This window comes from Camelus dromedarius, chromosome 10 (genome assembly GCF_036321535.1).
Source record: "Camelus dromedarius isolate mCamDro1 chromosome 10, mCamDro1.pat, whole genome shotgun sequence".
Classification (NCBI taxonomy): domain Eukaryota; kingdom Metazoa; phylum Chordata; class Mammalia; order Artiodactyla; family Camelidae; genus Camelus; species Camelus dromedarius.
The window spans coordinates 53,706,012-53,731,888 of record NC_087445.1 but is presented as its reverse complement, the minus strand read 5'-3'; the positions used below and the strand labels follow the sequence as shown (position 1 = coordinate 53,731,888).

At 37.2% G+C, this 25,877-nt stretch overlaps 1 protein-coding gene across 1 annotated transcript; it reads right to left on the bottom strand.

Moving 5' to 3' along the window:
- Positions 1-990: 990 nt before the first annotated feature.
- LOC116152521 (E3 ubiquitin-protein ligase Topors-like) lies at positions 991-3,096 on the bottom strand. The gene has a single exon (XM_031449519.1). It carries the CDS (start codon positions 3,094-3,096, stop codon positions 991-993), a length of 2,106 nt encoding a protein of 701 aa, XP_031305379.1.
- Between the last annotated feature and the right edge of the window lie 22,781 nt (positions 3,097-25,877).

Genomic DNA, 25,877 nt, shown 5'->3' with positions numbered 1-25,877 from the left:
ATGACTTATCTTACTTTGTTAGCTTTCTATTCTCTTACCTCAAACTGACTTTCTTCACAAATTGAAAATTATACCTCTTCATAGTATCCAAGCTTTAAATCTTTTACCATCTGCTATTAGAGAGGGGGAATGACCCTACTTATCAGAACCAGTGTGAGAAATCTCAGGGAAGTGCCATGACTTGACTACCATTGGACTCATCTATTGTGTGACCAGAGGGGCAAACTACTTTATTAGATTGGTTTAGGTTTAGTCGTCATCACTTGGCCAGGTTACAGTGGATAGGCAATCAGAGTGATCTAAAATCCTGGCACCTTTTAATGAAGATATCTAGATGTCAGGGTATGTGAAGGCACAGCTTTCAGGGTAGGGAGATAGGAAGGTAGTGCCAAATACCCCATACATGTTCATTGTCTCCTATTTATTTGTGTCTGTTTTCACAACTAGATTGTGAAATCCTTGAAGGCAATAACACTGTCTATATCTTTAGACAGTGATCATGCCTCCTCATTTTCCAGAGACTGAAACTGCATAAGGTCTAGAATATGGATATATATGTATATGTGTTTTGTGTTTTATAATACTTAATAAGCAAAACTTGTGTTTAGTAACATATACTATTATTTGTATAGTGTTTGCACCTTTTGGCAGCCAATCTTCATAGTTAAACTAAAAAATATGTCACATATTTTAATAATTCAGTTCATAAGAAAAAAGCAGACAAAAACAATATTTACATATAGGACCAATTTAATAATATGCATTTGTCTCCAAAAGGAGACTTGAATTTAACTGTCAGTTCCAGTTATAAAGTGAATAGATGGATCTTTTTGGTGATCTTTTTCAGATTATGTTCCGACTTTCAAAGATTCTTGGTGGCTAGTTGAGTAGAGTGATTGGCCTTTCAAAACAGTTGCTCCTCTGTGTTTCTGATACTTTGTCTCCTTTCTGTTCCTTCTTGGTCTGGTGAGGTTTCTGAAGGCTCAAATCCTATTTTTTCTTTTGGGTCTGCCTCCTGTAGGAAGGTGCACACTCAGAGAGGCCACTTTTTGGCCACTTGTTTGCCTCGTTCAGATCCCCTCCTTCATCACTGCCTTCCTCTGTGGTTTCTGCATCTGGATACTGACATTTGTTCTTTCTGTGACTAACTGGTGTGGTTTTTCTAGCTCTTGGGAATGTGGTTTTGTGCTTCATCTCTTGTTTTCTTGGGGATTTGTGTTTCTCACTCTGTAGACATGTGGGACTGTCACAGTGGCTTCCAGCTTGGGAAGAACCTTCACTTTTAGAAGGACACTTGGGTCTCTTCCCAGCAGTTGAAGGAAGTTTTATGTATTGGTCCATGGCTGAAGATGCCCTCCCATAGTTTGATTCATAGCCATGCACCTTCTTTTCTTTTGAGGGCTCACGGCATATATTCTGTTCACTTTCGTGGCTTCCTCTCAGAGGGGGATTACTTGAGTCTCTGCTTACAGATCTCTTTGTAAATCCAACGCACCAAGATTTGGCTGTGTGAGTACTGGCCCTTGATTGTCTTTGGAGTACGCTGCTAGAGTGTGAACCAACTTCTGCAAATTGGGAGGACTGTCTGCCTTTCATCCTCTTTTTTCTGAAAGAGCTCAGCTTCCTACCATCTCTCTTAGAAGAAAAGGCATTTTCTGAAATGCAGCTGCAGGAGGGGTCCCTCTTTCTTGATTTGCAGTTTATCAAGGATCTTTCTTTGGGCAATCTTCTTTGAAAGATCTTTGGTGAAGAACCTGAACATTTGTTTTTCTCGGTTTCTTTTTTCTGGAAATTGTTCTGCTGGCCAAGTTTCAAACCCCTTTTTTCTCTTAGGCTGTTCTTCCATGATTGCCCCAGATTAAGAATTGCTGGGGAACTGAAGATGCGGGCAGTTTCACTCTTTCCCAGATCCTGAACTTGACCAGGAAACAACTTTATCCCTTCTGTTTTCCTCTCTTTAACATTTTTTTTGCAATTCAGTAAGTCTGAGCTCCTTTCCCTTGGTGTGGCCCAATTCAGGAGCATGTGATTGGTAGATGTTGTACCCTTGTGATGGCCTGATTCTGGTTTGTCTTCTACCCAAGTATGTATTTTGCTTGCTGTTTTCTGGTGGAATAGTGGGATTTCAGATTTCTTCAAGGAAGAGTTACCATTTGGAAATGGTTTCGAACCTGACAGAGGCCTCTGCTCATTATTACATTGGCCCTGGGTGTTTTTAGACTGTTTGATATCATGTTGAGATGCCATTACAGCTTGATCCTTAGGCAAAGGCAAAACAGGAGCTGATGCAATGGACTTCTCTTTTACCCATGGTGAAGCAGAAGGAAATTGATAGATGGCACGTTGGTCGTAAGTCTCCATGTTGTAAGGTGAATGAACAAAACTGATAAGTTCATGCAGAAAATGGTGGGTGTGTTGCTGGAGGTAAGGTTCCAAGAGGTTAATGAAGGAGTCACTGTCCAGATCATATTTTGTCATGTGATGGAGAATAGTGTCTAGAATATTCTTCACTGTGTAGCCATAATCTCCATAAACAACTGTTAGTTCCCGTTTCAGCCAGGGGACCAGCCGGTATAGACAATCAGGATTTCTCTTGAAATAATTAGCTGACAAGTGCTTTTCAAATCTGTAGCCTTGGACATACGCCACCCAAATTCCAGAATAATACAGAGCTCTTCTGAACTTCATTACCACCTGATCTCTAAAGTGACCCACAGACATGGAGTTTGGTTGGAACTTCCTGCTATCCCCAAACTCCCTCAGTAACTCTTGGACAGTCAGCTCTCTCAATGGTCTGATTTTCCTTGTAATGCCCTCGGGGTTCAGACCAAGATAATTGTTTTGTGAAGTCACCACATAGCTTTCCTCTTCTGATGGGAGAAACACTGAGTCTTCTTTGGTGTCATTCTCTGGTCTGGCAGAACAACACTGTGAAAGAAAGCACTGCGCACTGGCCGGAGGCAGAGATTTCTTTCTTAATGTTGGGTATAAAGACTCATTACTGCTCTTGTTGGAATAGGGATTCCAATCAGACTCATTCTGTGTGCTTTTCAGGCAGTTCGGACATTCACAATCAGATGAGAAGTCTAATGGCATTGCCCTGACCAGATGATATTTTAGTCGTATGTGAGAAAAATTGGTCCAGATGAGTTTCTCATCTGGCAGGAAAAATATCTATTAAAACCATTCCATGCATACATCTGTAATATATTTTGTCTCCATGGAATGAATCCTAGAATAAAGTTAAGAAACAAACTATTCCCTCAAATTAATAAATAATGGTCCCAATAAAACCCAATGTAGACAAGGCAATGAGGACTCAGGCACACCTATTTTCTCTTTCTTTCTCAAATTACCTATTGCAAACTCTGAAAAGCAAATTGGAAATAAACATCCAAATTGTATCAGATTCTTTAATCCAGGAATTCTAACCCTAGAGTTTTAATCTAGATATATAAATCTGCAAACATATACTTTGATTTAAAAAACTGAAAACAATAATCCATCAGTAGTGAACTTGTTAAATGATGGTTTATCTATAGTATTTGATATTATGTAGCCATTCCTCAAAAAAGAAGCAAATCTATACATACTAATATGTGAAATAGCTGAATATATTGTTAAATGAAAAGTTTACATAGACGTATGAGAGACTATTATAAAAATCTTAAAGAATAATCATTAATTTCTGGCAGTATTGTGAACTAGACACCTTGAAAAATTGTCCCACTAGGAATAACAAAATAATGCTAGCCATAAGTAGATGTAGCTAATTGTAAATATACCTAAATATTTAAGTTGAGAGAAAATGAGTGAAATTCTCAAAGGCTAAATAAATAAATAAAAATAGAAACCCAGAGAAGGAAGTCAGCTCTGCTACCACTAGTTGCCCAGATCTGGTATCCTTGACCTCCAACTATGAAAGAACTGATAGCAGCAGGTGTAGGAGACAAAGAAGGGACTCTGTCCACATTCAAATGTCTAATGGAAAATCCCTGCATAAATCTGTGTACCCAATTGTTAACATTCTCACTGAAAAGGTGAATTAGAAAAAAAAAATCATCCCACACAACAGTCAGCAGGAAGTCTTTGCAGAGACTTTTGGAAGCAGAAACAATGAAGTATCTCTGCCAACTAAATTCAAGCAATGTTTTCCTAAAAACCTCAAAAGGATCATTTATTTTGAGGTTGATAGTGAACACAGGCAACTGGCAGAAGCAAACACACACTATTCCTGGAGGAACATAACAAACCCAGGTCCCATGACAAATTTCCTCTAATTGAGTTCACAATCAAAAATCACTAACAAACAAGAAATAGCCATTGTAAGCATGAGGCTTCAAAATGAACAGAGAGCAAATTTGCCTCCTAAGAGAATCAGAAAATAAAATGAGTGTGCTAGATATGCATGAACTTCATCCCTTCTCTTACAGATGGTTTCAAGCTATCTTTTCCAGAAGTAATGCTTTCACTAAGTCTTCATCTTGAAAAGCAAAAATAACAGAAATAAATTACATTATTTAGCAAATTTACCTCCTAGAGGATCTGGAAGTGTCCACACTCATTTGAACCTTAACCACTGGATTAATTTGGTTGTAGATCACCTCTGTTTTGTTTGCCTTAGAGACAGAATTTAGAACATAAGGCAAGTTCTTCTGTGGGTTGGGGAAAGAGAGACAGCTCCAAGTTTTCCGTGAAGTTTGGCAACTTATGTCTCCCAGCAGTGTCTCGAGTGACTTTCAGATTCAAGCCCTTATTAAGACAGAATTAAGATCTGTGACTTACAGATTGCTGGAACTCTTTAATTTTCCAGTAGACAAATCAGAGCCAACACCATAATGAGTGGTCTGCCTCAGAAGAGAACAGGAGCACTAGGTGGAATATAGATTTTTCCTAATGAAAAAATTCCCTAAAGAACAGTTGCTAGTCTAATATTAATATTTGGATTTAAATTATTTAGTCAGAAATTTGTCATTTTCTCTTTAAATGCAAGATCTGAATAAACCTGTTAGCATGTGTGCAAGGTGGTTAATCAACATCTTGGTTGTCTGTGTGCCAACTTTTTGGACAAAAATTATTAAAAGTTGTGATATTTTTTGGAACCTTTATTCATCCATAGCTAAATACCAGTTAATACCGACAACACAATTGGAAAGTCATTCAAAATTAAAAAAATTTTTTTTGCTTTACTTGCTGTTATTCTCCTTTTAAGTTTAGTCATACTTACCCAGGTTATTCAACCTTCGTCAGACCGAGGTAAAACCAGTTTAGCTCACGAGGTATTTTGGGAAATGAGAGGAGCAACTTTGCATCAGAGGTCCACACCTAACAGCAGCTCAACAGAACAGCCATTTTAGTGTTATTTTGAGTAGGTTTCATTATTTATTCCCAAGACAGCACATCACTATTTTTTTAAAGAAGTGTTTTGTGTGATTTTATAATCCAAAATAGACACCATTTCTGATATCCTTGTAACCATAGGGAATATAGGACCACATTCCCCATAACCTTCATACCAGTGTCAGCATTACATAGAAGAAAGAACAGTACAGACATGAATATTCGTTCCACTGTTACCCTGGGCAAGTTCACAGATGGCTTCCTGAGTCTTGGTTTGTTCATCTGTGAAATAAGGCTTATAGAAAGGCTCAGATGAGATAACAGGTGTAAAAAGTACTTTGTAAAATACAATGCTTATTAATAATAAAGTACCCTCAGGAGATACTCTATGTCTACACACTGTGTCTAGCATGGTAAAAAAAATGCTAAATGTCTGTTGAAAGGAAGAGGGAGTCAGAGAGCTAGAGGAAGCAGGAGAGGGAAGAAGGAAGAACATAAGAGAAAGCCATTCAAGTTTCTCTTTTGGATGCTTTGTATTTCAGTCTGTCTTTCCATTTTTTCTGCCATCAATTTCTTCCTTTTCTTTTCTTCTTTTTACTCCCTTGGTTCCTAAAGACTCAAAATTCTGACGCAGTTTAGAAAGGAAGAGTTTGCTGGGGGAAAGGATGCATTGGCATCAGCACTATAACCTTAGGAAGATCATAAATTGACAACGGCAGGAGGACGCTGAACAATTAATCTGATGATTAGTAGCCAAGATATCAGATCCTGTATTTTCTTACCAGAATTCTGAGCTAGCCACCTGGAAACCCTTCTTTCCTTTTTTTTTTTTTTTCTCCCCAAGTTACATGGTCTAGAGTAGCGTTTCTACCTAAGAACTATTAGGGCCAGATAATTCTTTATTTTACTTTGCAGAGTGTTAATTACCATCCCTAGTCTCTACTCAATAGATGTTAGTATCCCCCACAAAGTATGACAATCATAAATGTCTCAAAATATTGTTAAATGTCCTCCAGGGAAGCAAATTGCCCCTGTATTGAGAGCCACTGCTGTACACACTAAAATTATTGTGTTTTGAGGTAGAATTTACTTACCGGATCTAGAAACAGTTCTACGAAGAAGCTGTAGTATATACATTCCTGAGAAGAATTAAGTGTAAATTAGTTGAGAAAGCATGTGTTTTGAATTTTGACTTTTTTCATTTGGATTTGTTTCTCATATGCAACTTAATTAAACTTCTCTGAGTTTTATCTAGTTAATCTATATATTAGAGCATGGAAATTTTCTTCATAGCATCTTACTGTCACCTGCATATTTTACATTTATGTGTCTATTTCCTCTCTGCCCTTACTATAATATAAGCTCCATGAGGAAAAAAAGGATGAAATCTTTGGTTTATGCACTACTCTTTCCTCATAACTTAGAACAAATTTGGCATATAGAAAGGGCTCATGTGTATTTGTTGAATACATTTTCTAGATGTAACACAAAATCCAGGGTCTAGTATATATGGGTGTCAACAGTTGTGCTTATTGACAATTCTCATTATTCAAGATACTTAACATTTGATAAAGTCATCACAGTCACTGAATTAGTGAATTTTGAACAATGCTCTGAGGAGAAATACAGGGTTAGATTCCACTAAGCCTCCAGTCGCATTTTCATCCATGAAATGATACATATAACCTTGTTTTACTTGTGTCTGTTTATTTTTATTTAGTGTATATTATTGATTCATTAACATTGAGCTCCCAGCCTACAGTGCCTGAATGAAGCTAACCTAACATGTGAATTTTCTCCATAAGGCACATCACAGTTTTTTTGGACTTAGGAAAACTAGCCAGCATTTCAGCATTACATGTGGAGGTCATTTTAAACAGCAAAATCACCACCAAAAAAAGGACAAAAATGCAAAAATATAAAAATATAATACTAAAAAGATGGTGAAAAGAAAACTTGTTTATAGTATGAGAGCTGAAACAAGACTGCAGAGTGTCACTTTGTTTGGCTTCAGCTGGGAATGTGTGAGTTGGATGACTCAAATTTTTTGCTTTTCTGCTCATGTCCATGAATGACCATGAAAACACCATGAGCATTGACTTTGGGGTTACAAATACATTTTAAAGAGTAGGCAAAATAACAAATGCAGAACCCACAAATAGTGATGATTGACTACACTTATGGACAGGTCAGCTTCTGCAAGGAGATACAAGAGAATTCTTACTAACTTAATTATCAGGCAGAGTAGTGAGATCTCATCCCAACCTTTGCATTTTACTCTTTATATCTAACAAATGAACAGAACTTCTCTTGCCAAGGTGCCCCTTCAAGAACACACAAAAGAAAACGTTGGCAGCAAATTTTCGAGTACATGCTTTGTTCTAGTCCTGTGTTCCTTATGATCCTTCATTCTGCATGAATTTGGAGACTTTCCAGCTATCTTTCTGTTATTGATTTCTAGTTTAATTCCACTGTGGTCTAACAGCATATTTCGTATGCTTTCTATTCTTTTAAATTTGATAGGGTGGGTTTGATGAGCCAGAATGTGGTCTACCTTGGTGACTGTTCCATGTGAACCTAAGAAGAATATGTACTCTGCTGTTGTTGGATGGAGGAGTCTATGAATGTCAATTAGATCAAATTGATTGATAGTGTGGTTCAGGTCAACTATATTCTTCTTTTCTGCCTGTTTAATCTATCAATTACTAAAAAAAGAGGTGGTATTGATGTCTCCAACTATACTTGTGCCTTTATCTTTTTCTCCATGCATTTCTGTCTGTTTTTGCTTCATGTTTTTTGATGCTCTGTTGTCAGGTGAATGTGTTCTCAGAGAACTAACCCATTTATCATTGTATAATATCCCTCTTTATCTCTGAAAATTCCTCTTTCTCCTTTGTATGAGATTAATATAGCTACTTCAGATTTCTTTTGATTAATATTAGCATGATTTATAATTCCCCATCCTTTTATTTTTTTATCTAAGTCTTTATACTTAAAGTGGATTTCTTGTAGGTAACAGATAGTGGGGTCTTTTTTTTTTAAATCTCCTCTGACAGTCTCTTTATATTGGTGTATTTAGACCCTTCACATGTAAAATGATTATCAATATAGTTGCTTTAAAATCTACCGTGCTTTAAACTGTTTTTTATTTGCTGCATTTGGTTTTTGTCTCTTTTTGGTACTTCATTTGACTCTCACAAACATGCCATGAGGGAGGCATCTCATATTCACCCCCATTTAGAAATGAGAAAATCAACAGTACTGAAATTAAATGACTTAACCAAGGTTACATAGGACCGAGAAAAAACAGAGCCAAAATTTAAAATTTGCTTATGTTCTTTACTTGACTGAACATTATCTTCCATACACTCAATGATTTTAGCAATAAAACTCTGATAAAACCTCCAAACCAAGTAAACTGTGCCCTCAAAATCACTAAAATCTGCATAGCTTTCCTCTTCTCCAAAACCAGCCTGGGAAGAAGGTATTAAGATCTTAGAATCTTTGCTTGAGTTAAACCAAAATGCCATGTATTAACTAACAGTTAATAACATATTCTAACAAGGCTAGCATCAGAATAAGAGTGAAAGAGAAAAAAAGAATTTTGCTTCATTTATGAATAAACTAGATCTTATCCATGGAAACCAAGCCTGTAGTTTCAGGGTGTCAGGTTTCTTAAAAAGCAAGAAAAAATTTAGCCCTATTCTCAAGACAGGCTGTTCAGTTTTATTTTCCTACTGACTAAGTTCATTTAAAATGAATTGTTACTACCAGGCTCCTGAGTCACCATCCATTTTCCTATAAAAATGCTTCTCCGTGCTTCCATGGGGGAGTGAGGAAAGACAGACCTGGACTTGGGCCCAAACAATAATTTTAGTAATTACTAAACCAAGTGACTGCAGCCATAATTGAGTCATTCAAAGCCAAATGGTAGCAGTAATTAGTTTGTCAAATTTGAATAAAAGAGCTTTTTTGAAGAGAACACGTGGAGTGGAGCTGAGGAGTCCATGTCAGCCATGGTGGGGGAGACCTTTTTCAAGCAGAGAGGGTCTTCCCAGCATTGTGATTCTCTTGTGTGACAGTGATAGATGTTCCTTGTTACAGATTACGGCCTTGTCACACTTAAACTAATCTCTCTTCATGTCTTCAGGCCCTGCTCCTTCCCCTGGGCAGCAGCCATCAATTTACATGGGAAGGCACCTAGGGAAACACAGAATCTATTTATCACACTTGCTCAGAGTGTACTAACAGCAACTTCAACCCAAGCATGGATCCACATTTCAGTCGGGCTTCACCTCTACAGCATCATAAATAGTGTCAAGGGAGATGTTAAGAAAATGAATGGAAGGAGAGTGAGAAATTCATGAGAACTATGGGAGTCAGTGAACTCCACCCTGGTTTGACCACCTCAGTGTGTATAAGAATTCAGCATGGTTTACACTCTTAGACTGGACTTTAAACTTCCGAGACTTCCTTTTCACTTCCTAGAGTCATCTGCTTACTGGTGGATGGCCACTTTTGAGTGCCAGCTAATGGAACAGGAGCTACGTTAGGTTAGGAATACAGAAGCCAAGAGACAGAGTTCATATCCGTAATCCTCTCTCCTCCAACTCCCCAGCCATAATCTGCATTCAATTATTTGTTTCATTACAGACATATTCTCTACTAGCTCTTGCTAAATTCTATCTTTGTTCCACTGAGATTGGTCAGTGCTATTTCTGCCCAAGGCTGTGTTTGCCTTACTATTTCTAAGGAACATACTTCCCAAATTCATAAACTTCTCATCCTTTGCTAACGATGCAAATGACACTGCTGGTATTCTTTCATGTTCACAGAGTCAAGTGGGAAAGCAGATCTTTCAGTGCTGGTGGCCTCCAGGTCCCAGAGTCCATCAATTCAAAGGGTTGGAATTCCTCCCAGTTTCTGAATCTAATTTGAACATAATAAACACCTATTTATTTTAAAGGATTCTGTATGTTTTTTCCCCTCAGAAGCATTCTTTTGTGGATACACCTATCAGTTTCACACAGTAAGCTAGACCTGTTTAGTGCTATTTGTTTTCAATTGTTTTGCATGCCTGTTGCTCATAAAAGACTCTCTTCCTTATGTTGGCATTTCCTGTCACTTTCACACAATGGTTATTTGAACTGATGTATTTTACTCTTACTACCAAATTTCTACTAGAATTGCCTAAGAAACATATGATGAGGCCACAATTTAATAATCAAAAATGATATGAAATCCATCCAAAATGTCAACAAAGGATGAGAGAGTCAGCAGATCATGACTAAAATAAAAAATTAAAGTATTTCATGTGTATATCTCACTAAGTTGATATTAGTCATCAAACTAGTCACAGCTATGTATTAAAGCTTAAAAACCGCAGCCAAAGCTATACATTAAAATGAATTGGTTACTTTACAAGTTTAATTGACAAGCTAGGAAAAAAAGTGAATAAACTAAGATTTTAATTTAAGAAGTTAACAACAGCAATCAAAAATACATAAGGAAACGTGAAAAAAAATGAAAGCAAGCCATTCTGAAATGAGAACAAGAAAGATTAGTGAATTGATAAATAAAGAGATGATGTTGAAAATAATCATGAGTGAGAACAGAATATTATCAAAAACAGGAAAGAGACACTAGAGAAGATCTGAGCTATAGCACGTTGCTTATTCATTATCTTGGTAAAGTTTGTGGCAAGAGCCATATACCTGAAAATGAGGCCACCACAGTAAAGCAGCCCCTACGGAACATAGACGGGGTTTGCCTCTTACTCTTGCTGTCTCCATGTTCTTCTCATCACCTCCTGTCTCCCTGGCTGAAGTTGAAACAAAGACAGTGATTTCCCACAAGCCTGAGGAGTCCCAGCTGGCTGAGCCTGGACTCCCAGAGGACACATATGCTAACTGTCATGTTTCCTGTCCTCTCTATGCCACAGAAGTCAAATAGGAAAAATTGCTCTCTCCAAAACAGCATTATTAGGCTGTGTGAAAATAATAAATGAAATTTTCTCCTTTTGCTGCATCTGCAACAGGCTACCTTTTGAAAACAGGAAAACTCTCCCTTTTTTCACAGAGTAATCAATTTTTTTAGACAGTTTCACTATTTCTATTGGATTTTTAAAACTCTCTCCTAGATTACTTCTACTTATATCATTCTAATCTATTTCTAGAATTGGAGATGTTCAGAGGTGAAACAGAGTCTTATGATTGCTGGCTTTTGTGCTTTTCTGTGTTCTGTTTCCTCAGATTAGAGTGATGTTACTGCCATTTCTTTGTTGGCAAACTCTTACTCTATTCTTCACCATTTGTTTCATGGCTCCTTTGAAAGTCCTTTCCTGACTATTTCAGGTTCTCATGTCATTGAGAAGCCTCTGGGGGTCCTGATTAAGAGGAATGAACTGTGAAGCCAAAGGACATGGGTTTGAATCTCAGTTCCACCACTTCCTAGATGTTACCTCCAGGAACCTGCACCACAGATTCCTCATGGTGAAAGGGAGATGATAATAGTTAAGAGGATTAAAAGAGTTAACGTATGTAAGTGCTCAGAATAGTTCCTAACACTGAGTAAATGCTACAAGGGACTGCTTATATTATGGTGAAGGGCAGAATAATTACAAATTTACTTATCTCCTACTTGAGATTGCGAGCTCTTTGAGAACAGGATATACCATTCATTTGTTGAAAAAAATGAAAAAAACGCCGTTATCTCCTTAATAGATTTATTTGGGATATTATTTATATGTCATAGTATTCATCCATTTTTACATGTGTAATTCAGTAACTTTTAGAACTGTGCCAAGTTTCACCCCTTTCACCACGATCAGATGTAGAGCATTTCTGTCACCTTATTCACTTACAGTTAATACCAATTTCCAGCCCCATTTTATGATTGAGGAAACTGACACCCAGAGAAATTGACGTTCTCAATGCCATAGAAATGATAAGTGTGATAAACAGGTCTAGAACTTAAGCCTCCCAACATCCTCTGTGTCTCAGCTCATTCCACCATACAGTGCTCTCTGCCAGCATCATCTAACAGTAATTAAATCTGAGAATCAGGCATTACACTGTTTTTCTTTGTCAACAACAGTTGTTTATCATTGTTGTTATTAGCATTTTCATCATTATCATTGATGAGGATTATAATATATACCCCTCTTCGTCTACCTATCCTAGGCATTATGCAGCATAGATTACCTCCTTCAGAACAGAAGCTATCACTCATGCCGTGTGGCAGCTCCAGCCATTTCCGAGCTTCAAATATGCTCAGAGACTTTACTGTCAGGGCCATGCCATTTTCAATTTTAATGATTATTTGCCTGGCTGCCAGCTCAGCAAACTCAATCTGGAATCCTAAAATCTCTCAGTAAAATGAGTGATGAAAGCTGGAAGATGAATTAGAAATCCTAATCCCTGGAACAGGGTTGTTGTTGTGAATCTTTTGCTTAACAATACAGACGTTTTAGAACAGACAAAGGAACAAAAGAAAAATCGATACATTTGCAGTGAAGTCATAAGAAGCTTAGCTTCCTTTTCTCTGCTAGACTTGATTCTTGATAGGTGGAGCTTCTCTCTGCTAATCAAGAAACCTTTAGATATCAAAGTTCTATGAATAGTGAAATTGCTTTAGTCCCAGAGCACCACCTTGATTTGCTGTGCTGTTGTCAGAGCGTGGCAAAAGTGGATTCTCCCATAAATTCTCTGTGCACCAATAGTGTTTTGGTTCATGCTTCGAGTAATGGACTAAATCAGCTCTCACTCGAGGCAGCTGTTCATAACTCACTAATCCAGGATGATTATTTTGTGAAAACAAGCACCTCTGAAAACGCTTTAGCAGACATCCACTTAAGAAGATAATGCTGGCAGATCAAAATGAAAATAAAAAGTTGATGTGTAGTCCTTACATTAAGCTAATGAACAGCTTGGCAGTTCTAACATTGAAAGCATCGAATTATCATAGGCCAAGATACTGGCCATCAACGGTTTTGTAATGCAGCTGGCACTGAAAGTATCAGACATGTAACTTCCAGCAAAAGGCTAATGGAGACAGACATTAATGCCCCAGACCAGCTTGAAAATGCAAACTAGAACCCAAAGCAATTAGACTTTTCATTATTGAAAAAGTAACTGTGGCCATTCAAGAGTGGCATGATTAAGACATCCAATTGCTTCCCAAAAGTAAACTGCTACCATCTTTTATCCTGCTCTGTGTGAGGCTGAGCCTTCACCCTATCAAAGATGTCCAAGGACATGTAAAACACTCTTTCCAACAGTGAAGCAAGAGATGATTGGGCTGTTTTGCCTTCTCACATACACCTAGCATTTTGTGCATGCATTCAGGGATCTCATGGAGTCTCTGAACTCCATCCATAGGGGTCCCTATTGTAATGCCTTTGTGAGTATAAAAAATGTAACATACAATAGGAAAATACTATTGTCTAAGGGGTTTGTTTTGATGGAAAAATGGCCAAAGTGAACAAATACAAGCTAATTCAAAAATATGTAGAGTCCCTAATCTAGGTCAAATTCTGCACCGAGACACATGGGTGAGGAAATCACTGTCTTTGCCCTCAAGGATTTTCCGTTTTAGTGTGGGAGACACATATGTGAAAAAAGAGATCCAATATAGATGTTAAATGTTATGATAATGAAATGATCAGGTTATCACAAAGGACCAAAGAAGAACATTGAGATCAAATCTGGAGGAAGGGATAGAGGGAGAGTTCAATAAGTCTTCATGGAGATCATGCTGGTTTTCATTTACTAAAGCCCAGATGCATCCATTTCTGGAACTCGGGATACGTCATTTTCCCGACATTGTGAACTATGTAAACTATGAGGTCCTGTCGCTGAGAAGTGGCTACTTATTTTCTGTTCTGTGCTGGGTAGGTGGGTTATATGAGTTATCTTCTTTGGGATGTAATAAGAAAATTTTCAGGGTTGAGTGCTCTCTGGAAATGTCTTTCCTATGAAGAGAAGTTACTGAGTGCCACCATGGTAGGCAGAACAATGCTCCCTCCCAAAGGCGTCCACTTCCTAGTCTCCAGAACCTGTGAATATATCACCTTACATGGCAAAATGAACTTTGAAGCTATGATTAAATTAATGATTTTGGAATGGGGAGAGTAGCCTGGATTATTCAGGTGGATCTAATGTAATTGAAAGGGTCCTTGTAAGTGAGAAAGGGAGGCAGGGGAGTCAGCATCCAAGAAATATTTGAAGCTCCTCTGCTGCTAACTTTGAAAGTGGGGAAATGTGCCACAAACCAAGGGTTGCAAGACATCTCCAGAAGTTGGAAGAGATAAGGAGCTAGATATTCTCCCAGAGTCTCCAGAAAGAATGACTCCTCACTAGCACCTTAAGTTTAGCCCAGTGAAACCTGTTTTGGGCTTCTGACCTCCAGAACTGTAAGCAAATTAACTTGTGTTGTTTTGAGCCACTGAATTTGGGTAATTTGTTAAAGCAGTAAGGGAGAACTAATAGAGGCGCTGTCAGATGTCCCTACTAGACATGGTGAACTTGAGTATGGCTCTTCCATTCCTCAAGCTCATAGTTAATCTGACAACACGGAGTGAATTAAGGATACACATTATTTATATTTTAGGCAAATGGCAGGTACATAAGGTTACTCAGTGATCTGTAGTAAATGAAGATTCTATTTGCTGGTCTATTCTACTTCCATTCTCACCCTTAGGCTGAGGTCTCTCTTTCAGGACTTGGAGTCCTACAGTGACCTTTCCTGGTCAGAATCCTGGGTTTTTGTTGTTGTTGTTGTTTTTCCACAGAAGGTAGTTACTCCCTGCCTAGTAATCAGCTGTTCTGCCTTAGGCTGTTTCCCTTAAATTCTACCCCTGAGAAATATCCGTCTACCCAGCTACGTTAGATGAGCAAAACCAGAGAACTGATTCTTCCCTTCTTCCACACCCCTTCCTCTCCTACCCCCCCCATGAGCTCATCCCTTTTATGCCTCTTTATTTTTTTATATGTATTTAAAAAACACAATTCTAAGAAGAACTTCATAGTCTTCACCAGACTGCACAAAAAGAGTCCGTGGCACAAAAATGGCTTAAAAAAAAAAACAACCCAAGTTCTCAGCCCAAGTTTTCCTAATGACCATTTACAACCCGTGAAGTTCTTGAGGGAGACCCGCCTCCTTCGCATGCTGACTCAGCATCTCCCACTTGACAAGAAGCAAACCACTTCACCCTGATGAATCTCATGTTTTTCATTTCTGCAACAGGAATAATAACACATGTAGAGAGTTAACTAAATGCACGAAGTAACAGGGGAGCCCATACATGCACACGTAGTAGGTGTTCAGTAAACGTTATTTGCCCTTCAGTTTTATTTCCCATGAATTTCAATAGCCTCGAGTAACCACATTGCTACTAATTTCTTTCCTTTGGGAAATACTGCGTTTTCAGTCACTCACTTACCTGACATTCATGTTGGCCTGGGAAGTTTCTGTCTCATCTTCTCTTTCAACAAAGAAGACAGTAATACATTAGTGTGCAAACTGACCCAGATGGGAGACAGAGCCTTGTCATTCCCAGCTGTATGACCTGAGCGGTTAAACCTTTTAGCTTCTCAGTTTCTAAAACTTTGCTAAGCTATATTCATTTTTTTCAGTCTTTCTCTCACGAAGAACATATCCCATTATTTTTTTTCATGCAAATGAATGTTTTAAAAAAGGTTTATTGCCAAAAGCACTGTATTTATTGTAGAATGATTCATTTTCTTGAAGTTTATTACTCAAATACAAATAACTGACAATCAAAGCTTCTAATCAGCATAGGCTAATCAGTGTTGGCACACAGAATTAGTATGATTTCAGGCAAAATCAAGGAAAAGTAGACATTCATCTTCATAGATAAACGGAAAATCACTCTTTTCCCACCTCTATCCCCAGTTCTACCTTCAGATCCCGAAGTGACAGACATCACCAGGGGACTAGATCATTTCTAAAGGTCTTTCATCTCTAAATTCCATTAAAATTCACAAACAACCCCAGGTGCATTTGATCTAATCCAACTCTGCAGTAATTTTAAATTGCCCCTCAATTTTCAGACATATTACTGATGAGTGTTTTGTGTGTTTCAAGGTTGTTGGGAAAAGCTAAGAACGTTTTGGTTCTCATATCTTTTGGGTTTTAGTTGTAATTATGTTTGCTTTGCCTTTAGACCTTTACACTGGTGTGCCAAGCAGCCAAATGACCCTAATTACTGCACTTTGCATGACTGTTCAGAGGCCTACATAACTAGTATTATTAGGATTCACTGAGGAAAAGTTCTACTTTACCTGTGGTTTTAAAAGACTACTCATTTTTTCCAGGTTTTTTTTTTTTTTTAATGACTAGGATAACTACAGACATATTTGCTGTCTATTTCTCATCCAATCTTTCATTTGTGCTCAGAAAAAACTACTCTCTGGAAGGGAATTTATATTTTTTTAGGCCATGATCTTGTAATATTATTGTTCAGCAAAATCTATAAACCATATGTAATATTTTGTGTGTTTTAAAATTTTAAACAAGTTGCCTGCATCATTCTTTTGTCCTTTTGTAGCTTGTTTTTTTATGTTTGTTATATTGTGATTTATACTAAGAAATATATATTTGCCCAGGAGTGGATTGCTGGGTCATATGGTAAGTCAAATTTTAGTTTTTTTGAGGAATCTCCATACTATTTTCCATAATGGCTGCACCAAACTACATTCCCACCAGCAGTGTAGGAGGGTTCCTTTTTCTCCACACCCTCTCCAGTATTTATTGTTCATGATGGCCATTCTGACTGGTGTGAGGTGATACCTCATTGTAGTTTTGATTTGCATTTCTCTGATAATTAGCAACATTGAGCATTTTTTCATGTGCCTATTGGCCATTTGTGTGTCTTCATTGGAGAATTGCTTGTTTAGGTCTTCTGCCCATTTTTGGATTGTGTTGTTTGTTTTTTTCTTATTAAGTTGTATGAGCTATTTATATATTCTGTAAATTAAACCTTTATCAGTTGCAACATTTGCAAATATTTTCTCCCATTCCATAGGTTGTCTTTTTGTTTTTGCTTATGGTTTCCTTTACTGTGCAAAAGCTTATAAGTTGAATTAGGTCCCATTTGTTAATTTTTGCTTTTATTTCTATTGCTTGGGTAGACTGCCCTAGGAAAACATTGCTAAGATTTATGTCAGAGAATGTTTTGCCTATGCTTTCTTCTAGGAGGTTTATCATGTCTTGTCCTATATTTAAGTCTTTAAGCCATTTTGAGTTTATTTTTGTGTCTCATGTGAGGGAGTGTTCTAACTTCACTGATTATATGCTGCTGTCCAGTTTTCCCAACACCACTTCCTGAAGAGACTGTCTTTTCTCCATTGTATATTCTTGCCTCCTTTGTCAAAGATTAATTGATCATAGGCCTGTGGGTTTATTTCTGGCTCTCTGTTCTGTTCCATGGATCCATATGTCTGTTTTAAGCCAGTATCATGCTGTTTTGACTACTGTAGCTCTGCTGTACTGTCTGAAGTCTGGGAAGGTTATTCCTCCAGCTTTGTTCTTTTTCTTCCATATTGCTTTGGCAATTCTGGGTCTTTTGCGATTCCATATAAATTTTAGGATTATTTGTTCTAGTTATGTGAAAAATGTCCTGGATAATTTGATAGGAATAGCATTAAATCTGTAGATTGCCTTGGGCAGTATGGCCATTTTAACAATATTAATTCTTCCAATCCAAGAGCATGGGATATCTTTCCATTTCTTTAAGTCATCTTTAACTTCCTTAGTCAGTGTTTTGTAGTTCTCCATGTATAAGTCTTTCACCTCCTTGTTCAGATTTATTCCTAAGCATTTTATTGTTTTGGATGTGATTTGGGGCATATATTCAGAGGGAACTCTATTTGAAAAGATACACGCACCCCAATGTTCATAGCAGCACTGTGTACAATAGCCAAGACATGGAAACAACGTAAATGTCCATCAAAAGATGACTGGATAAAGAAGCTGTGGTATATTTACACAACAGAATTCTACTCAGCCATAAAAAAGAATAAAATAATGCCATTTGCAGCAACATGGATGGATCTAGAGATCATCATTCAAAGTGGAGTAAGCCAGAAAGAGAAAAATATATGATATCATTCATATGTGGAATCTGAAAAATAAGAGGACACTAATGAACTCATCTACAAAACAGAAATAGACTCATAGGCATAGTAAACAATTTTACAGTTACTGGGTGAAAGAGGATGGGAAGGAATAAATTTGGGAGTTTGAGATTTGCAAATGTTAGCCACATATAAAAATAGATTTTAAAAAAACCAAGTTTCTTCTGTATAGTACAGGGATCTATATTCAATATCTTGTGAAATGATTCTGGAAAAGAATACATGTATGTATATGAATAACTGAATCATTTTGCTGTACACCTGGAACTAACACAACATTGTAAGTCAACTATACTTCAATTAAAAAAAATAAAGTATAAAAGAGAGTCAACATAGATATTTACTTAGGAGGGACGTGGGAGCCTCTGAGACACTGGATGTTTTCTATTTCTTGATCTAGGTGCTGGATATAGGGATATATTCCCTTTGTGAGAATTTATCAGCTGTAGTCTTGTGATTTGTTCAATTTTATGTATATTTGTATATACTTACATTTACCTAGAAAGAGTTTTGGAAAAAAACTGATGAGAAACGTTTGATAGTGAGACACAGGAAGTCATCAAAAATGTGAAGGCTAAATCATTAGGGAGTGCATTCCACCATGTTCTTGGTCTAGACATTTTATTTTTCCTCACTGAGGCCCATGAGGCTTATCAAAAGTCTTCCTATTGTGGCTGGTGAAGGCGTTTGGAAGCACTCCAAATATTTTATACTGTGAAAGGAAATTACAGCTTCCATTAACACTGGTACAAATGCATTACAGACAAATGGAAACTAGAAAGAAAGCAATAAAGCAAGAAGGCAAGAAGATAAGAAAGCAAATGTCACCTTCTCTGGGTAGTCTTACTGAATCCTCTTTTCTGATTTGGAAACCCTTCTTTTGTGCTTCTATACAATCCTTGCATATCTGTATAGTAGAAATTTTAACTTCTATTGCAATCGTCCATTAACATGCTCTCCCTTCCCCCTGGAACAGAATTGTATACAAAAATATGGTATATGAAATTTTACATTTTCTAGTAGCCATGTCAAAAAAAGTCAAAAAGGAACAAGTGCAATTAATTATAATGATAAAATCTAATAATCTCAATAATACATTTTATTTAATCTGGTATGTCCAAAATGTTATTTTAGTATGTAATTATCATAGTAAATTATTAAGATACTTTACATTCTTTTTTGAACTAAATATTTTTAATTCAATGTATATTTTACACTTAAAGCATGTCTCTCAATTTGGACTAGCCATTTTTCTAGAGTTCAGTAGCCACATGCCTATTGGCTATCACAATGGACAATGTAGTTCTAGAATAAAACTATGAAGGTAGTGATTATTTATTCTCTTCATATGTTTATCTACAGAGTGCCACCGTTTAGTAGGTACTGAATAGATAGTTCTTTTATCATCTCCAAAGATGCATTAAAACTGATATAATAATTATAAAAAGTTCTAAATCTTAATCTTAATCTTAATGTGTTCCCTCCAGAGGTAGAGTTTGGTGATGGTGCACATGGCTCTGGGGGAAGCTCTAAATAGATGCTTATTTTGCCTTCTTGTAAGGTCAAACTGTTTGCAGGAGACTTGTCTCAGCTGAGAGAGATAAAAATCTAGTTCATACTGAATAAGACGTCAATAAAATATTTCATCATGTATCAGGAAAGAATAATCATTTTTTAAAACTGAAAAATATCCATCAGCTATCATCAGAGAGCTGAACAAAACAACAAACCACTGTGCACTGTGTAGCAAAGCTATAGTTTACTCATCTCAAACAGGATAACAACCACGTGCTCCATCAAAGGGCTCACTTGGGGATTTTGTTATAATACATGTGAAGTGGTACATAGTAAACAGAAGCAAAAGGACTTTAGGGGAGTAAAGAAAAATGAATCCTCTGAATGGAAACGTTCTATTTGTTTGAAATGATAAGGACGTCTTAAATTGTTTAAGCTGGTAGAGTAGAAAAAATAGCAGAAACCTCACAGTTCTCATACACCATTATAGACCAACAATTTCAGCCCTAAATCATAGTTCCCTAGAATATCAGAACCATTGGAGCCTTAGAGATCCTCCATCTTAAGAGTTTCCCTTCTGGCAATTGATTGATGCTTCTTTGCTTCTGGGTAGAATTTTACTCTCCTGCGAGTGTCTTGTTCTCTTTATTTTCTTACAGAAGTCCAGGTTAGTCTTTCAAGGGACAATTTCATGTCATTTCCTCTCTGAATTCTTTGTACACAAAAGTCACTGGATATACATGGTATCCATCAGTATTAACAAATGTATCTCTAAAATCTCATTATTACCTTGCTTTTCAGTCATATTAAAGTGAAATTTCAACTCCTCGCCTGGCTGGACCCAAAGCCTCTCCTGACCCCAGGCGTTAATAACCAGGCCCCCCTGGGAAGCCAGCATTTCAGCTCATGCATTTACCACTCTGATTTTCAGTTCCTCTTCTTTTCTGGCAATTAGTGACTCCCCTTTTTCTTTTGAGCACAGCTACTCATCTCTTTGGGAGTTATATTTTATCCAGCATTTCCAAGTGTTGGTACAAGGTTTTTCACACTAGCTGAGTCCACTGTCTTGCCTAAACAACTGTATTTGTTCAAAGTATATACTTTGTTAAAGTATCTGCTTTTCAACCACAGCAATATAACACTCATTTCTCAAAGGTGGCATTTTAGACTACCCTTAAAGAAACAGATGTTTATAATAGTATCTAGCTCATATCCTTAACATGCCATTTATCAAAACAAGCTGCCCCTAGGTTGCATCCAAAAACTAACTGCTGATGTAGCCGTACCAGTGTCTCTTGACATCAGTCCTCTTCTGATGATAGAACCCACAGATGATATTTTGCCCCTTTGCAAGATAATGTGTTCACTTTGCAGATATTCTCTAAGGAGATGGAGGAATGGAGAGCTGTGTGTACTAGGTTATGAAGAGCTTTAACTTGCCCTGTATTTTAGCATACCTGGATTCGACTCACATGATAATCAAAACCTCTTTGTTTTAGTTTATAGATACAGATGATGACTGTGCCTTTCTGCTGCTACTTAGTAGAATTAAGGTACAGCCTTCCTCATTTGTGAAGGCAGGTTTCCTAGAAGTAATAAATAATGGATAAAAGACAGCAATTAAATGCATTAAAATGAATTACAACTTTTGGGGGAAATTGAATCTGGTGTTAATTTGGTGATCAGTGTGGCATTTGAAATTCTGTTTAGCTTTATAACTTAACTTTGCGGCTACACTTCACACTTAAACCAATTTATGAGAGACAATTGTTGGTGCATGAAATATGTAGCTGTTCTAGATATTATAAGTGTACTGTTTATCTTTTCAGATTCAGCAAGCTCTGGATTATGTTCCATAAATAGCCACGCTCAATTCATTTGTCTTTTATTCTCAGATTTATCCTGAATATGTCATACAAAATGTAACCTAATAAAAATCACAATATGGCCAACAGGGAAAAAAAATAACACATATTGTTTGGTGGGATGTTTACTCATGCTCAGATCGTGTAGGTAAAATTCCATCAATATAACCCATTAGACAGAATAGGATAGCATCAAATTTTCTCATTTTATAGTACTGAAAAATTTTATTCACTCTTCCTGAATAGTTTTTGACCTTTACTCTCTAGTTTCTTTTTCTTATAATATCACTCTTCTAAGTGGATGTTCAAGTATCATTGTGCATCTTATGAACTATAAATGTTATTTGAAATGTCATTTTTTTGATATGAAATAGTTTATATAATATCTTGCATATGAAATATAAATGTAGCTTTAAAAAAGAAGGTGCACAAATTGTAAGGAGAAAGTATAAAAATGATTGCCAGTAAAATCTGTAGTAGTTATAATCTTATAATCTTTATCATGGGGTAGCATTTTAAAAATCTATATTTACAATAAAAGGAAACAAAAGAAGCACTGTATAATTCAAGCCCTCACTAGCCAGGGCCTTGGCGCAGGGTGGGATGGGTGATGGTAGTTAGGGAAAGTGTTGGGCTTCCCTGAGACATATCCTGCGAAAGGGACTGTCAGCCTTTCAGTAAAGCCCCTCATCCCACGTGGCAACTCATCTAGTGTGGTAAAGAAACAGACACTAAGGGCAGAGAGTTGTTTAGGTTGACAGGTGGAGTTAGCATTATAAATTGCTCACATGCTATCTGAGGCAGGTAGAATATCCAAGAGGAACTTCCAAGCATCACCAGGGAGATGCGGAAGTGCTGAGAAGCAGGTGGGTCTGGAGTCCTGTGGTTGAGATGATCAGGTGCAGCTGTGTGGACCCTGTAAACCAAAACAAAGGCAGGTCTGGACACTGGCACTGCCTTAGACCCCATATGCTAGGAACCACCATTTTTAGTATCATCAAATGTGATGATAAAAAAGACCAGTGCCAAGGACATAGAAAACAAACTATGGTTACCAAAGGGGAAAGGGCAGGGGAGGGATAAATTAGGAGTTTGGGATTAATAGATACACATTACTATACATAAAATAGATAAACAACAAGGACCTACTATATAGAATGAGGAATGATATTCAGTATTTTATAATAACATACAATGGAAAAGAATCTGAAAAAATATATATGTATGTATGTATATGTATAACTGAAACGCTTTGGTGTACACCCAAAACTAACACTGTCAATCAACTACACTTCAATTAAAAAAAAAAAAAAAGACAAGTAAAGAGATACTTCAGGGGGGAAAAAAGGCCAGTTCTAGAGATATAGAGGATGAGCCAAACCAACTGGAAGCCCACACAGAACAGAAACAGACACGTCTATCACAGTACGTGCAGTGAGACCTCCTCCCCCACCCCCAGACAGAAGTGTGCTGTGTCCCTAGTAGAGAGTTGTACCTTGAACTGACTGAATATTTACCCTCTTCACCAAGAAACAAAAACTGTTTAAACCTTAAATGCAGAAGTGCTGATGGTGCTAAGGTCTTTTGTTGGTGAGATTCTTGTCTCCTACTAGGTCCTATACTCTTGTCCTAAAATTACTAGTTTTAGCAGTGGCTACGGTTAAAGATTAGGTTATGGAAAACAGATTTAAAAAATACTTTCTTTGGAACATCTGAGCTAAAGTGAGTAAATATATATTCTTGCACACTATATTTCAAGATCTTATTCCTACCTATTTATATGCGCGTTTTAAGCAGTGTATAGATGACACAGGTTGAAAAACAGATAATTTTACTTGGCCACTTTTCTTTGTGCATGCACTTACCACTCATCACTGCCCAGACATGTTCCAGGAGGGGGCATCTCGTCCTGCCGACGGTGGTCCAGGGCTGACATCTGCAAATCACATCAGTAGAGCTTCTAGGGGAAAATCATGTCAATGAACTCCAGAAGTTCTTGATGTTGCCTGGATTTTCTATTGGTACAATTCCTCCTTTTCAACATCAGGGTATGTCCCCACTTTTATATGTAGTATTTTGTATCTGCTAATCCCAAACTCCTAATTTATCCCTCCCCTACCCTTTTCCCTTTGGTAACCATAAATTTGTTTTCTCTGTCTGTGAGTCTGTTTCTGTTTTGTAAATAAGTTCATTTGTATCATTTTAAGTTCCACACACAAGTGATATCATATGGTATCTGTCTTTCTCTGACTTATTTCACTTGGTATGATAATCTCTAGGTCCAGCCATGTTGCTGCAAATGGCATTATTTCTCTTTTTTATGGCTGAGTAGTATTCCATTGTATATATACCACATCTTCTTTATCCAGTCATCTGTTGATGGACATTTAGGTTGCTTCCATGTCTTGGCTGTTGTAAATAGTGCTGGAGTATAGGTTTACAGGTGGCCACCAGTATATAATTCCTGCATCCACAGATTCAGCCAACCATAGACAATGCAGTATTATAGTACAGTCCATATTTAGTGAAAAAATAAATCTATGTATAAATGGACCCACGCAGTTCAAACTAATATTGTTCAAAGGGTTAACTGTATATCTTTTTATTATAGCCTCTCTTTAAGTCTGTTCTTTTCTCTGTATGGGAAATTCATTTTGAGTTAAAGTGTAGAGCTGAAAAGTTAATTCATTGTTTAATTTTGGGATGTTAAAAAAATTATTCTTGAGAGCATTTGGAATTAAAATATTGTTAATTATAATAATTGACACAGGAACTTTTTGATGAAATTAGGAAACACTAAGCACAACCTGGGCAGGAAATGTAATATAGAGACTCATATAATATATAGACTCATAGCTAATACTCATCATGTATCTACTGAGTGAATGTTTTAGAAAGTTCTAAGATGTTCCTGTTTTCATCCTAGGATAAAAATAACTTTTTTTCATAACAGTTATACTTACAAAAGCAAGCTGAAAAATATAGTTTATAAGCAGCATTCCAAAAATAAAGAGCACCATAGAGAACTAGTCCTAGAATATTCTCTGGCTCCTACACCAACCCATCCTGTGATCTCAGACAAGTGACAGTTGATCCCCAGCTCTCAGTTCACAAATATGTAAAGGAGGATCTGGGAATCATGTCCTCTAGAGTTTTCCAATTTGTGTCCCATTTCTTCATATATATTTTTTCTGTGAAGCAGGTAACACATTCACAACTATAACTAGCATAGTTTGTCACCCTACTTTAAATAAGGTTTAATGTTCTACAGGCTTCAGTAAATATGGAGACAGACAGAGATTATAGGGGCGAGGTAACAGAGCCATGGTACAAACCTTTATGGGAACTATTATACCTACTTCAGCAGAGGCATCTAGCCCCTAGCTTCTGTGTACTGTGAACCCTGGGAGGACAGGGACTGTATCTGCTAACTCATTGTCGAATCCTCAAAACTTGCGCTTGGCACATTGTGGCTGATGAGTAAATATTTGTTGAATGAATGGTAAAATGTCTCCTATGGTGAATACGGATATCTAGCTGCAAGGAAGTTTTCACTGCAGTTTACTGTTCATTATCTAAATAAAGTGGAATAGGATAGTATAAAAATATATGCTGAACCTGCGAGGTCTAGGATTTTCCCTGGAGGTATAGCATCTTAACCCTGAAACACTGGGATTATTTCTCTGTGATGAGGTAGATAGAAATAAGTAACAGAGGCATTTAGCCCAGCCTGGGAGGAGCTTCTGGCAAGGTATTTTGAAGGATATCCTCCCTGAGGTGAATCTTGGAGGACAAGTTGAATACAGAAAGGGAGAGAGCTGTTCCAGGTTGAAGAAACATGCCATGCATTAAAGCATGCCATTATAAAACAGCCCCAGTCCCTCCTAAGATTTCTAATTACAGTAAACTATTTAGCAACTTGGAACATCTAATACATGGGTTCTGAGTTAGATGGATGTTAAGTTATTTAGTGATTAACTAGACTGTGGTGGTAAATCCC